This window comes from Lepidochelys kempii, chromosome 3 (assembly GCF_965140265.1).
Source record: "Lepidochelys kempii isolate rLepKem1 chromosome 3, rLepKem1.hap2, whole genome shotgun sequence".
In the NCBI taxonomy this organism is placed as follows: domain Eukaryota; kingdom Metazoa; phylum Chordata; order Testudines; family Cheloniidae; genus Lepidochelys; species Lepidochelys kempii.
In genome coordinates, this window is record NC_133258.1 from 125,917,993 (window position 1) to 125,931,642 (window position 13,650).

The 13,650-nt window shown below is 43.5% G+C and overlaps 1 protein-coding gene across 8 annotated transcripts in view; it reads right to left on the reverse strand.

The window, feature by feature from the left end:
• RPS6KA2 (ribosomal protein S6 kinase A2) overlaps window positions 1-13,650 on the reverse strand; it is a 476,285-nt gene that overhangs the window by 53,364 nt on the left and 409,271 nt on the right. For all 8 annotated transcript variants that reach the window (XR_012158128.1, XM_073337900.1, XM_073337899.1 and 5 more), the window contains one exon: window positions 13,216-13,280. Coding sequence is in view for 7 of the 8 variants with exons in the window: in XM_073337900.1 (XP_073194001.1) it covers window positions 13,216-13,280 (65 nt within the window). In the remaining variant the exon portion in view is untranslated. The remainder of the gene's footprint in view (window positions 1-13,215; window positions 13,281-13,650) is intronic.

A 13,650-nucleotide genomic window follows, 5' to 3' on the forward strand; every position in this document is an offset into this window, starting at 1 on the left:
ACTCCTTGCCCTTTGTTTTCATCACTAGACCATGTTCCCTCTTCTATCAGCATTGCTGTCTTCTGGCTTCAAAGGGCTGATCTGATTAAAACAGAACACCCTCAATAATTAATATGTTTAAACACAAATATAATGTTTGCATTAACCTTCAAGCCACAATAAGAGCTGAGAGTTCAACTTCATTAGCGTTTGGAAAGAATATTTTAAGCTAACTCTTAAGAAATAAAACAACTTCATAAATTAGCTGATTTTTCAAAATATTTAATGGAGCCGAACATATGCGTTTCCCACTCTTTACATGCAGGAAGATTCTCCTTAATGTACGGTTTCTGTAATGGGTGAATTACTCTAATATATGGCATGTGTTATCATTTATGCTACATTACTATCCGAAATTTTAATGTTCTGTTTGCTTAAATAACGTCCCTGAGGCAAGCTATTATATAGCACAGAGGTGGGCAAACTACGGCCCACGGGCCACATCTGGCCTGCAGGACCATCCTGCCCAGCCCTTGAGCTTTTGGTAAGGGAGGCTCGCCCCCGGCCCCTCCCCTGCGGTTTCCCCTCCCCCACAGCCTCAGCTCGCTGTGCCGCACAGCTGCCAGTCCTGCTGCTCTGAGGGGAATGGTAAGGAGGTGGGAAGCAGGGGGGTTGGATAAGGAGCAGGGAGTCCCAAGGGGCAGTTAGGGGACAGTGAGCAGGGGGCGGTTGGATGGGGCAGAGGTTCGGGGGGAGAGGGGAGGTCAGGAACCTCAATGTGGCCCTTGGGCCAAAAAGTTTGCCCATCCCTGATATAGCATAATGTCAGCATCAGCACGGAGCAGATGTTTATGGCCAAGTGACAACATCTTGGAAAAGAAGAATGGGCATGGGGAGAGTTGAGAATGACATTGCAATAACGGACAGCCATTTCAATGGGAAAAGTCCGGCTTCCTTAAAACCAGCCCCCAGAAGGAGATAATCATCCCTGGAGTACTGACCTTGAGCTCTCCTGGAGCAGTATACGTTGCACTTCCTGTTTGCCTCGTCCCAAGTGGGGGTTCTCCACTGGGCGAAGATGCTATTTAATATTGAATCGTGTAACTCCCACTCATGGTTGGTGGCAAAATACCTGCTGAGGCTGTCCGCCAGTGAGTTCTGGATGCCCAGGAGGTAGACTGCTGAAAGGGTGTTGTGGTTCTGTATATGACAGTTCCGTAAGTTGACTGCTTCTACAGAGAGGGGGATGGAGCATGCCCCTCCTTGCTTGTTTATATAGAAAATAGTAGTTATGTTATCCAACATTATCAGGATGTGCTGGAAGTGTGTGAATGGCAGAAATGCTTTGCAAGATTTTTGTACTGCTCCCAGTTCCAGAAGATTTATATTCATTCTGGGCTTTTAAGTTGTGTCTACATGTCTTGTGCTGTGTGATTGTCCATGTGGGCTTCCGAGCCTGTCAGGGAGCAGTCTAATTATCATCTTATTGGATGTGGGGACAGAAAGGGAACTCCCATGCACATGTGTCCAGTGTCCTGCCACCATGCAAGAGAGGCCTTCACCTTTGAAGCCAAGCTTCCAGGCAATGGGAGTGAAGTCTGGCAAATGGCATCACACAAATATATGATGCCAGGTGACCCAGGAGAGTAAGGCATATCCCAACTGATGTTTGAGGGCTGTGTGTAACTAGGTCTTTCAGAGTGCCCATTTCACAAAATCTGTCCATGAGGAGACAGGCCTTCACCCTGATTGAATCCAAGGATGCTCCTATAAATGTTATGGTATGCGCCAGGTTAGAATTCTCCATATTTTTATTACTTGAGTCTGTGAGAAGGGTGAATATCCACATAAAAGTATGTGTTTTTCATATGGAGAGCTGTGAACCATGTGCCTTTTTCTAGGGATGGTACTGTTGATGACAATGTAACCATACAGATTTCAGCTTGTGAATAAAAACGTTGAGTCAAAGCAAGTCAAGAATGAGTCTCTAGCCTCCTTTCTTCTTAGGGACTAGGAAATATTTTGAATGGAACCCTTTCCCCCAATGTTGAGGGGGTACCTGCTGTATTGCTCCCCAATAGAGAACAGATTGTACATCCTGAAGGAGGATCCCCTCATGAGAGTGGTTCCTGACAAGGGATATGGAAGGGGGTTCTGGGGGAGGTAGGTAGAGAATCTTGATGGTATAGCGGAATGGATGATATCCAGTACCCACTTGTCTATTGTTATTGCCACCCAGTTGTGGGAAAATTTTGCTAGGCAGACCCCAAAATGGATCTCAAAATTGGGTGGAGATGGCATTGATATTGGTTCTCAGCTCTCTAGCATCATGTCAAAAATCTCTGTGGTAAGGGATTCCTTTTGTAGAGTTGGTTATGATATTTTCCCTTTGGGCCAGGTGGATACATACCCAAGGAGTGGAGGGTTGACCTAGTGTCTTTCAACAAGTGCAAAGACTCAATCATCTTCTCATTAAAAAGATTAGTCTCATCAAAGGGTAAGTCCATAACAGGTTTTGGGATCTCCCTGGGAACCCCAAAGAGTGTAGCCATGATTCCCATCACATCGCAGTGGCAGTTGCCATGGATCTTGATGCTGTACCAGCCACATCAGTTGCATCTTATGAAGAGGTTCTGCCACTAGTTTGCCCTTGTCAATAAGGTCTTGACACTGAGCCTTATCCTCCTGAAGCAACTTGTCCCAAGAGTCCAGAAACTTGGAGTAATTCAGGAAATTGCATTTGGTGTGAAAGGCCGGATAGTTTGAGATTTGAAATGCCAGTATGGTGTACATAAGCACCTTCCTCTCCATAAGATTGAAATGCAAGTGTCCTTATCTGCAGACATGGCCCTCCAGTGGTATTGTCCGGATCGTTCAGTGGCTGCCTGGACCACTAAGGAGTTTGGGGCAGGATGTCCCTTAGCTGGGACAAAGGGCTGCTTCTTTACCCTCTTGGGGGCAGGGGCACAGGTAGCTGGCATGTGCTATAGAGCCTTTGCCAGTTCTGGTATGACTTCATTTACTGCAGTGCAACCTGACTGGAGCCCAGGAGTGGGAAGATATCCTGGAGTTTCTGCTGAGGATTTTCACCTCTTCTAAGGAGATCTGGGCTCTTCCACCATTCTATGTAACAGCTCCTGAAACTGTCTATGACTGTCCAGGGGAGACAGAGTGACTTCCTCTTCAGGTGATGAGGATGATACCCCTGTTGGAAGTGGCAGTATTGGTGGATCTGGCTCATCTTCCCCTTCTTCTGTGGGCTCAGGGGGTTCAGACTGCTCCTTTTGGAGGACAGAGGGGTAGTAAGATTCCTTGTCTGAACAGACAGATTCTGTGTAATACGTATCAGGGTCCCAAGGGCCCTAATAAGGCCAGTAAAGAGGTTGAAAGTGGTGGTCCGCCAGGCATTAGATATCACTGGTCCCGAGGAAGTAGTTCTGGTCTGTGCATCTGAGGTTGGCTCCAGGAGATTCTCAATCCCCTGTCTGGGATGAATTCCCTGAGTGTAAATGAAACTGATTCCATTGGCACATCCAACTCTCCCAAAGATGCAAAGGTTGGATCCGAGTCAAGTGGTGGTGCCAACAGATATGTGGATAGGAAACCATGGCTAGTGAACTGGGCGGGGGATAGACTTCTCCCAGAGTCCCGGACTCCACAGGCATTTGTATCTCTGTGGTGAGAATCAGTCCCAATAACTAGGGAAATTGTAGATGTGGGAGGTCAAAGATATAGTCCAGAGTGGTATAAGTCACCTGCACCTTTGGAGGCTGTGTCTTGTCACTCTGTGCCACCTTAGTAGGTATACATGGTGGTTCCTTATGTGACCATGATGGTACCACCGATGATTGAGTCTCTGTCGATGCAGTTTTTGACAGTACCAGTGGTTCCTTGTCCTTCTTGTCCCAGTGCTTCATTTTAGGTGCTACCACAGCCAGTGTTCAAGTTGATGCAGATGCCAATACAGAAGAAATCTTGCTCCTATGTGTCTTTTGAAGATGCCATTAAGTTTTAGGAGGGCCTCAGATGTTATGAACTGAGCATGAAGGTTCACCTGACTTGGGAAAGGTTGGGGAGGGATCTCTCCTCTTTGAGAGTCTAGAAGTGGATCTGCTTTTACATCTATGAGAGTGCCCCTTACTCTCAGAAGGGGGCCCAACCAAAGGGTCCTTCCCTCTCCTGTCTCCACTTTGGAGTCAGACATAGTACTAGAGAGCATGCTTCTTGCTGACTCTGGCCAATGTATAAGGTACTTCCAAAGCTGAAATTCCCATGCTTGCCACATTTGGCTGGGAAAAGAGTGGCAGGTACTGCACTTAGCAGAGCTGTGAGCATCTCTGAGGCAGCAGAGGGAACCCTGGTGGTTGTTGCTGACTGAACAGGAGTGGGGGCAGGAGACAGTTTTTGAAGTCCAATATCCTGGGCAAAATCTAAGTACCCCCCCCCCCCGCCAGGTGACTAGGAGAGTTTCCAGGGTGGGGATTCTAACACTGGGTAACTGGGGAGCTATAAAACACTAACTAGCAATTAAAAATCCCTGATAACAGCATAATTTGAATATTTACAGGAAAAGAGAACGATCAGCTCTGGACACTGGAGGATTCCAACTCAGACCATGAAGCAGTAAGAAGGAACTTGAGAGGTGGTTAGTCTGCCCTGCCCCTTATGCTCTTGGTGCGGAGCATGAGGAGGGCAGGGGTGCTGGCATGGAATAAGAGACTTTCACGAATTCCCTGGTCTCAGGTGCATGGAACTCATGCATACTCACAGTGGAATACACACAGGGACCAGCACTCAAAGAAGAAAGAGTGATATACTCAGGCTAGGGTGACCAGATGTCCCGATTTTATAGGGACAATCCCGATTTTGGGGTCTTTTTCTTATATAGGCTCCTATTACCTCCCACCCCCGTCCTGATTTTTCGCACTTGCTGTCTGGTCCCCCTAACTCATGCATACAGGTTTGGATAAGCATCCAAGCTTCTATATGTTTATCAAATCCCCAAACCTTTTGAGGCTCTGACAATTATTATAGTCAGATTAATTCATATCTAATTCACCAAAATGCACACAGAGACTTCTGACAGTTCGAGGACTCTTGGCTTCTAGAGCTCCAGTTTGTTTGGAGAATTAACCCTGACATTTTTTGCAATTAGCTATTTCATATTTTTGACACTAGGCTGGGAAGCCTGTCAAGATTTTGCTTAGTTTGACTTGTGAAAAATACATTCTGTAATTGATGGCCTATTGCATTCGAACATATCTGCTATACAGAGATGCTTTTTGTACAGAGCTCAATATTAGACCTGGTCAGGAATTTTCTGTCAAAATATTTTTTTGATAGAAAATGCAGTTTCTGCAAAATCAAAATTTTCAGCGGGAATTATTTTGAAAATAATGTGCCAATTTTCCATCAGGAAAATCTAAACTAAATATTTCATTTCAGGTTGTTTTTGGTCAGTATGACTTTACTTTGGGTATGCGTCAGCTGCCACAGCACCTCATGGGATTTGTAGTCTGCATGCCTCATACCCCCATTCTTCACTATTGGGGTGGGTTACATGGCTAAACTACACCTCTGTGCCACACCACAGTCTCCCCTCTGGTTGAACCAACACCATGCCTCATGGAACTCATGTGACCATTGTGCATCATGGGTGATGTAGTATGACCAGGGAGTCTGGCCCACATCAGGAAATGGAGGTACGAGACACATAAATTCAGCTCCCATGAGTCACCGTGGCAGCTCAGATTAAGGCTGAACCAAGTTGAAATGAAACATTTTGATTTGGAGATGTCAACTCATTTAGTTTTAGTTTCTAATGGAAATGTAGAAACAAAATGTTTTGAATTCAAATTTTTCTGAACTTTCCATTCTGCCAAAAATTTTGATAGTTCAATTTTTTGTCCCGTTATTTTCATTTGATTTCCCACAGGCTGGAAATTCTGATTTTACTACCAGTTCTACTTAATATGTGTTGCTATTATGCTTTGTTAATATCTTTGCCCTCAGTCCCTGTTGCAAACTTGGGTGGTCACTGGACATTTCTTTCTCTGGCAATAAAGTGTTTGGGACTCATATCTGTCCCTCATTATTCATGAACACTTTATTTATCACAATTCATTTTTAAATGGATACATGAAAGAGAGACAGATGTAAATGCCCTATGTATGCGTCTGGCAGATATCAAGAAAAAGAAAATGATTTAATTTAATTAAGAACTATTTAGTAATTTCCTGCACTGAGCCGAGTGTCTTTGATGAAGAATTGAGTTATTCCTTAGACACCTTCCAGAAATAGAAAGATGCTGCTCTCTGCAGTGACGCACTTACAGGACAGGAATAAACTTCCTTGATACATATACCTGTCACAGAAAAATCCAATAAACAGACAAAAGGCTGAGATATCTTTTAAAATGTCAGCCCTTAACAAGACTAATGGCAAATGACAGAAAGGACACCAGAATTCACATCCCTGGATCAGTTTTTGCTGTTGATAATGTCTATAATTAATTTATATTATGAATTTAGTTTGACCTTTATGGTGAATGTATGTTCTGGTAAAGGAAACAGAGGGAGTAGGGAAGAAAAAGAACTCCCACCCTATCAGCCAGATCTGATGAAAGGAGAGAAATTCACTCCTACTTTATATATCAATCCCACCCGTGATGAATAGAGTCCTAACTCAAGACTTTTTTTCTAGATCATCTGATGAAAAAACAGCCATTCATGCCCATCTTTTCTGACTGAGAGCTGTACAAAGGGATTTCATAGACCCAGTGAAAAGCCAAAGCTTCTATAAGCACAATCTGGAAGGAGAAAATAATAAGAAAAAGAATTTGGGACCCAAATTCTGCCCTCGGACTCACTGCTGCTTTTAAATCAGCTGAAGTCAATGGGAGTGGTGTCCATTTGTCTTGGGGAACAAATGGGCCCTAAACGTTGTAGAGATTGTAGGCACATGAATTGCTGAGAGAGTTGGGCACCTAACCCCCTCAAGCTCCTTTAAAATCTCAGCCCAGACCTTTACTCTGAAGGAATGTCAATTTATTTAAAGGAGAATCTACCGAATTTGTGCTGCAGTAGCCTGATGAATGTCTTGTAGCACTGAGATGGAAATTTGCAGAAGAAACGCCTTTGTCTGTGTCACCCTGGAAAGTGCAGATTTAGGACCCTGTTATTGCAGTGACAGGAACAGTAGTATGGAGGCTTTTACAAAGATTGGCCAGGGCTACAATTTTGGCTTCGGGATAAACACTATGGACCAGATTTTTCAGTCTGTCAAGTTCACTGTGTGTTGTTTACACAATGCAGAGTGCACCTGAAGTGGCTGGAGATTTGCACTAGAGAATTGCCCTTGTATAGGGGGAATCTCTTTTGGCATAAAGCTGGTGAAGGCTGCTCTGCTGCCTCCAGCACCAGAGCCCTCCCTTTTGCCATAAGTGGAGGGAGGGTGGGTGTCCGGGTGAGGAGGCATGGCAGATCTAGGTGCCAATACACCTGATTCTCCACTGGCACAAGGTCCCTGAAGGACTCTACATCAGTGGGATATGTTAAAGCTTCACTTCTCTGCAGCTTCACTTCACACTGGGGAAAAGCAGCTGAGAATCAAGGAGCTGTGACCAGCTCCCTAAGAGCCCCCCCCCCCCCCTCCACTGCATCTCAGCAGAACTTGGGTTCAGTGGAGAATCAAGCCTTCATAGCTCAGTTTTCATATTACTGTACTTGTTCCCACTTGCCCAACTGTGGTGAAGGGTCTGTCTTCAGAAGGGTATGTAACTCAGCCATGAAAATGCAGCCTAGACTGAAATATGGCATCAAATGCACTCAGCCTAAGAACGAGGAATGGGCGAATTCACCAAATTGCAGTGTGGATGCGGAGCTTGGCAAATATCAAAATGTGCACAGCCCAGCCTACCCTCCTCTTTCCGCCCCTGGGCTGAAGACAGATACAGAGAACACTCTTCCTCTTGGCCTTCCTAATGCATTCAGCTGTCCCATACTGCTCATGCTAGGAGGATGGGATCCTGGTGCTTCAGCTCTCCTTAGACAGCAACAGAAAAGCAGCTGACCTCACTCTGCCTAGCACAGTTGCCAAGGTGCTTGTGATGTATTTGAATGTATTGAATGGAGAGTTGAATCTCTTCATATGAATTTGCAGTTACAGTTTCTTAAGCAGTTGCTTATGTTGAATTTGCTGTTATATAGTGGTTACTATGTTTTTCTTCTACCTCTTTGCAGTACAGAGTCAGTCAGCCATCCTGGCTCCACCTATATGGATGTGTCTGGGTTTATAATCAGGGATTTGTGCTGCATCCACAATACACAACAATGGGCAACGAGTGTGGGATGTCAAGAACCTTCTATGTATTCAAGTAGCAAGATAATCTGTGACCTTGCTTGCAGTCCCTAAGAGCTAACAGCAGCTAAAGTAACAGCAGCGAGGTGAAATGGCAAGCGGTATTGGAAAAATGGAGGCCTTTGACAATGCTGTGGAGGACTGGCTCACATATCTAGAGAGGCTGGAGGAGTATTTTGAAGTAAATGAGAATCCCCAAGCAAAACATGCAGCAGCATTACTGAGTGTGATCGGAGGAAAAACCTACAGTTTATTATGTAGTCTGATTGTCCCAGAGAAGCCAGCCTGCAAAACCTTTAAAAAGATAGTGCAAATTGTTCAAGATTGTCACCCAAGCCCCTGCTTACAGCAGAAAGGTTCAGGTTTCATAAGCGGAATTGGTTTGAAGGTGAATCTATTTCCTTCTTTGCGACAGCGTTAAAAAGATTATCAGAATACTGTGCTTTTAAGAATGGGCTTGGCGAGGCAATAAGGGACAGACTTGTATATGGACTGCTGAATGAAAGCACACAGAAGAAGCTCATACCTTTAAATGCACAGTAGAAATGGGAGTAGCAATGGAAATTGAAAAAGGGATGCAATAGAATTCCATACTGGCACTAAAACAAAAATACGAATGTTTAAACTATCTGTAACCCACGGCAAGAGTGTCTGTGGACCGGGTCCTAGGCAGCCAGGCCTAGTGGTCAGAGCAAGCGTCAGGCTAGTGGTCAGAGTCTGAATGCCAGAGCCCAGGGTTGAAGCTGGGTGAAGGACCATGTCTGGGCTGGAGCTGTGGAGGAGCAGATCAGGAGCAGGACTTAGAGATGAGCACAGGAAGGCAGATAGTCTGTAGGCATGTGAGTTGAGCAGCCAGCAAGCTACTGCTGCTGTAATGTTTAAGAACCACCTGGCTGGCTTCCTCAGGCAAGGTGGTCCATCAGGCAACCTGGGTGGCTTGTTAGGCTATGAGGAGTACTGAACAGATGCCGCTGAGGGCCTTACTCCAGACACAGATCCAGTACGCTCAGTGGACAGACATGTTATTGGTGTGGAAAAGGTTTCCACGTTCCTTCTGATTGCTGATTTAAAGATCCATATTGCAGAAGCTGTAATAAAAAGGGTCATATCCAAGCAGTTTCTTGCACTAAGAAAAATAAGGAAGAGATCAGATCAGTACAGAAAAATGAATATCAATGTACACTATGTGGACAGAGGCAGTAGTGACAGATTGTGAGAATGGAGTAGCCAGCCTGCACATAGATAGTGTGCGCAAAAATGACCACTCCATAATCTGGTTGGTACCCAGGGTGGTGGGAAAAATGCTTAACGTGGAATTGGACACAGGCTCTGCAGTTTCTATTATCTCACGTTCAAATATGAGAAAACGTTTAAAAATACCAAACTGAAGGAGAAACTGATGTTACTAAAAACTTATAGGGGAGAAAAAACAGTGCCAATTGGAGTGATGCAAGTGAATGTGGAGTATAACAATAAGTAGTGTTTATTAGACTTATATATAATTTAGAAATTACACTGGATTAGGTATCTATACAGATGCTGCAGTCACTCTCAGCAGACTCCACTAAAACAGTTGAACAACAGCTGGAGGGATACTAAGTCAGGTTTCGGAAGTAGTCAAGGAGGGCCCAGGAACTCGAAAACCCATGAAGGCTAAAACAATCCAAGATGAGAAGGCACAGCCCAAGTTTCACAGAGCTCGATCTGTCCCTTATGGTATCTACTCAAAGTTAGATGCTGAACTGGAACATCTGGAAAGAGAGGGCATACTTTCAATACTGGCTGGGATTGAGTGAGAAACTGCTATTGTTCCAATTGTAAAAAAGAGTGGTGCAGTAAGGGTGTGTAGAGCTTTTAAGGTCACCATGAACCCTGGACTGACAGTTGAAAAATGCCCCCTGCCTTGAATTGAAGATATTTTTGCACCACTGGCAGGGGGACAATGATTCAGCAAAATGGGTTTGTCACAGGCCTACCTATGGATGGAAGTTGAGGGAGAGTCTAAGGCAAACCTCACAATCGACACACAAACGGGTTTGTACCAGTTCAATAGACTAGTGTTTGGTATTGCTTCAGCTCCTGCTATGTGGCAATGGACCAAGTTTTGCAAGGTATTCTGAGTACACAGTGTTCTCTGGATGACATTATTGTGACTGGCAGAAGTGATGAAGAACATCTGGAAACTCTGAAAGGGGTCTTAAAACATCTGGAAGAATATAGGGTATGAGCTAATTGCATACTATGTTAATTTTTCAAGGACATGATAGGTTATTGTGGGCATATTATTGATGTACAAGCCCTACATAAATCTCAAGAGAAGGAACAGTCCTGGAAGCTCCCCCGCCAAAGGATGTGTCACAGTTTAGATCATTTCTGGGATTTATCAACGACTATAGCCGATTTGTACCAAACATAGCAACTCTGCTGCATCTGCTGAATTGTTTACTGCAGTCTGGTCAAAAGCGGGTTTTCTCATGTGAGTGTCAAAAAGCTTTTCTAGAAGCAAAACAATAGGTCACCTCAGACAGTGTGCTTACACACTTTAACCCATTCTTGCCCAACAAGTTAGTATGTGATGCTTCCTCACATGGAATTGCGGTGGTTTACACCAGGATACCATGCCACAACTACCCCAATGTGTGAAGAAACTTGTTCCAGTCCTTGAGGAAATAACCACTGCTAACAAAAGCCAAGTGAATGACTTCAATTGACAGTGTTGTGAAATGAAGATCTAAACTAGTAATTTGTCTATTTGCATTTCTAAAGCACCCATCACCATGGTATCTGGGCACCATATCTGAGACAAGAATCTATAAAGTTCTCCTTTCTATTTTGAGCCTCTTTTTCAAATGCGATTAAGTGTGGTGGTTGCTTGCCTGGTCACCATGCTACTCCAGTACTGGGAAAAAGCTTGCTTCAAAAAATCAGCCTTGTGCTAAGCCTCAGAAGACTCAGATTCATTCTGGTCTTTGACAATTTTATCCTGAGGACTTTTGATGGAAAATGCTTTCCCTATGATCCCTGAATATTTCTGGACTGTCAGCTGCAGTGTCCCTGTCAATCACAGCTGCCATAGTGGGTTAAAGGGGATAGGCAATTTCTGAGACACCTTGTCCCTTCCCCACTGAGGACTTCAAATATTCTAGCAGTAAAATCTATCAGTATTGAAGTCTTGGCTTATCACTGTTGACGTTTGCTGACTGCCCGCAAGCTGAAGCAAAGCATACCATATATTTGGTTGAAGAACAAAATGAACATATCAGGGACTTTTTCTGCAACAAAATAGCCACCAGTATGAAACATCTGGGCTAGATCCATTCCTGTTCTCCAACCCCTCTCTGTTTTCATCCATGAAGGGCTTGTTAACAGCTGGCTGTATCATTATAATAAAACAAAGGCCCAGTTTCATCTCAAGGTTCATGTTGGCTCAAATCATACTGATTTTGTTTTTCCGTGTAAAAGCAGAAACCTGGATGCAGTAAGGAATGGCCTTTTGTGAACTCTCTCTCTCGCAAGGCCAGATACAACCTAATCCTTAATGTTCGAAAAATACTTTGAAATGGAAAGTGCTATATAAAATCTTACGTAGTGGAAAGGAAAAGAGAATCCATGAAATTAATACTTAAGAAAATGGGATGCAAGGCAGCTGGGCAGCAGACGAAAACCTAAACCTCTACTTTTCTTTCATTTTATTGGCTCCTGAGGTACTAGCAAGAGCCGAGCCAGCTCTTCAAAGTTCACTTCAAAGCAGTTGTGTGAATTTTTTCAATATTAGAACGATCTTTCGTGGGCGCTCAGTGGCTGTAGTTTGAAAATGAATTGGGTTCAAATGAGCACAGCTTCCCCCAGGTATTAGCTCTTTTGTGAAGCCACACACAAGGGATGGGTTTGATTGGTTTAGCTGCGTTCACACAGGTTCACTAAAACCAGAAGTGGGAGTAGTGGCCATGTGACTTGATCCATGTGATATACCCCACTGAATACAATTCTAATATTAGGGTGATTTATGGTATTTCTGTGGAACCAATTACATCAGATAAAATTAGGTTAGAGAGTTTTAAAGGCTCTACCAGGCAGAAGCCTCAGAATGCTGGCAGATACTCAGAGAGAGCAAAAAAGAGTTTGTGTATCCAGCTTTAACTCAAACTTTGTAGATCTGGACAAAATCTGTATTAACACTAATGCTGGTTCATAAGTTGAAACTTGTGCCGAGGCTTATTTTGAATCTCTGTGAGGTCTGAATCAAATGCTTAGCTGAGCTCTGCTGTTAATTTCATTATGGGATGAAATGGACTGCAAAAAGGCAAATGATTGGTTACAATTCCATGCATCATGTCAAACACTTCTAATCTCAACTGTTATATTTATTAAAATGTAAGAGCACAACAATGGAAGAATCCAAAGGAACAGATAGCTTTCCCCTGCTGTGTCTTTTTCCAACCAAAGCCTTAAGCTTTGTTTTGAATTAGTATGAAATGTCACAGGAACGCCTTCATTTAGAGCTGCTCCATTACATTCTAATCCAACTCCTGGGATCAGTACATTAAGTTCTTCAGAGTGTAATGTGGTAATTATTCTTTGAACCTCTGGAAAGTGATTCAAATTACATCATAATGAGCCAGCTGATTAGATAAAACAGAAACAAAAAGTTTGAAAAAGCTGCAGATGCTAAATGGACCTTTATTTTCTTTCATGTAAAAGCAGGAATGTGGATACGAATCAAAAGGCTTTAATTCATGGGCCCTTTATGGTAGATCTCACTCCAGTAAGCTTTTTTTGTTTTGTTTTGTTTTTACATGATAGACTCAATTTCCAGCTGGCCTTTGCTAAATCTACCTAATTCCAGACTACAATTAGCAACAATATTGCTCTACTTACATTCCAGTCTATAGTAACAAAGAACAGGTGCCGTTTAATTTCTTCAACTCCATCGAGGCCAGCACCTGCCAAGACAACAAGAAGAAAGAGTCAAAATAAAGTCAAGCCAGAGGAACATGCTGTATTCTTTAAAACCACCAACAACATATCCCTCCCTTGCCCCTGAAAAAATTTAGAAATGTCAGAAATTGTTTAAACCATCACAAAAATATACAAGGACATTTTGTTAATGCAAACATCACACCCAGGAAAGAAAAACCCTTGAACATGTGAGTTTTGATTGTATGCTTGTGTCAGGTCTGCATGGCCAGTCTCTCATGCTTCATATTAGATAAGAAAATCGAATAATTGAAATGTAGAGCTGGAAGAGATCTCAAGAGGTCATCTAATCCATCCTCCCACACTGAGGTAGGACCAAGTATGCCTAGACCAGAG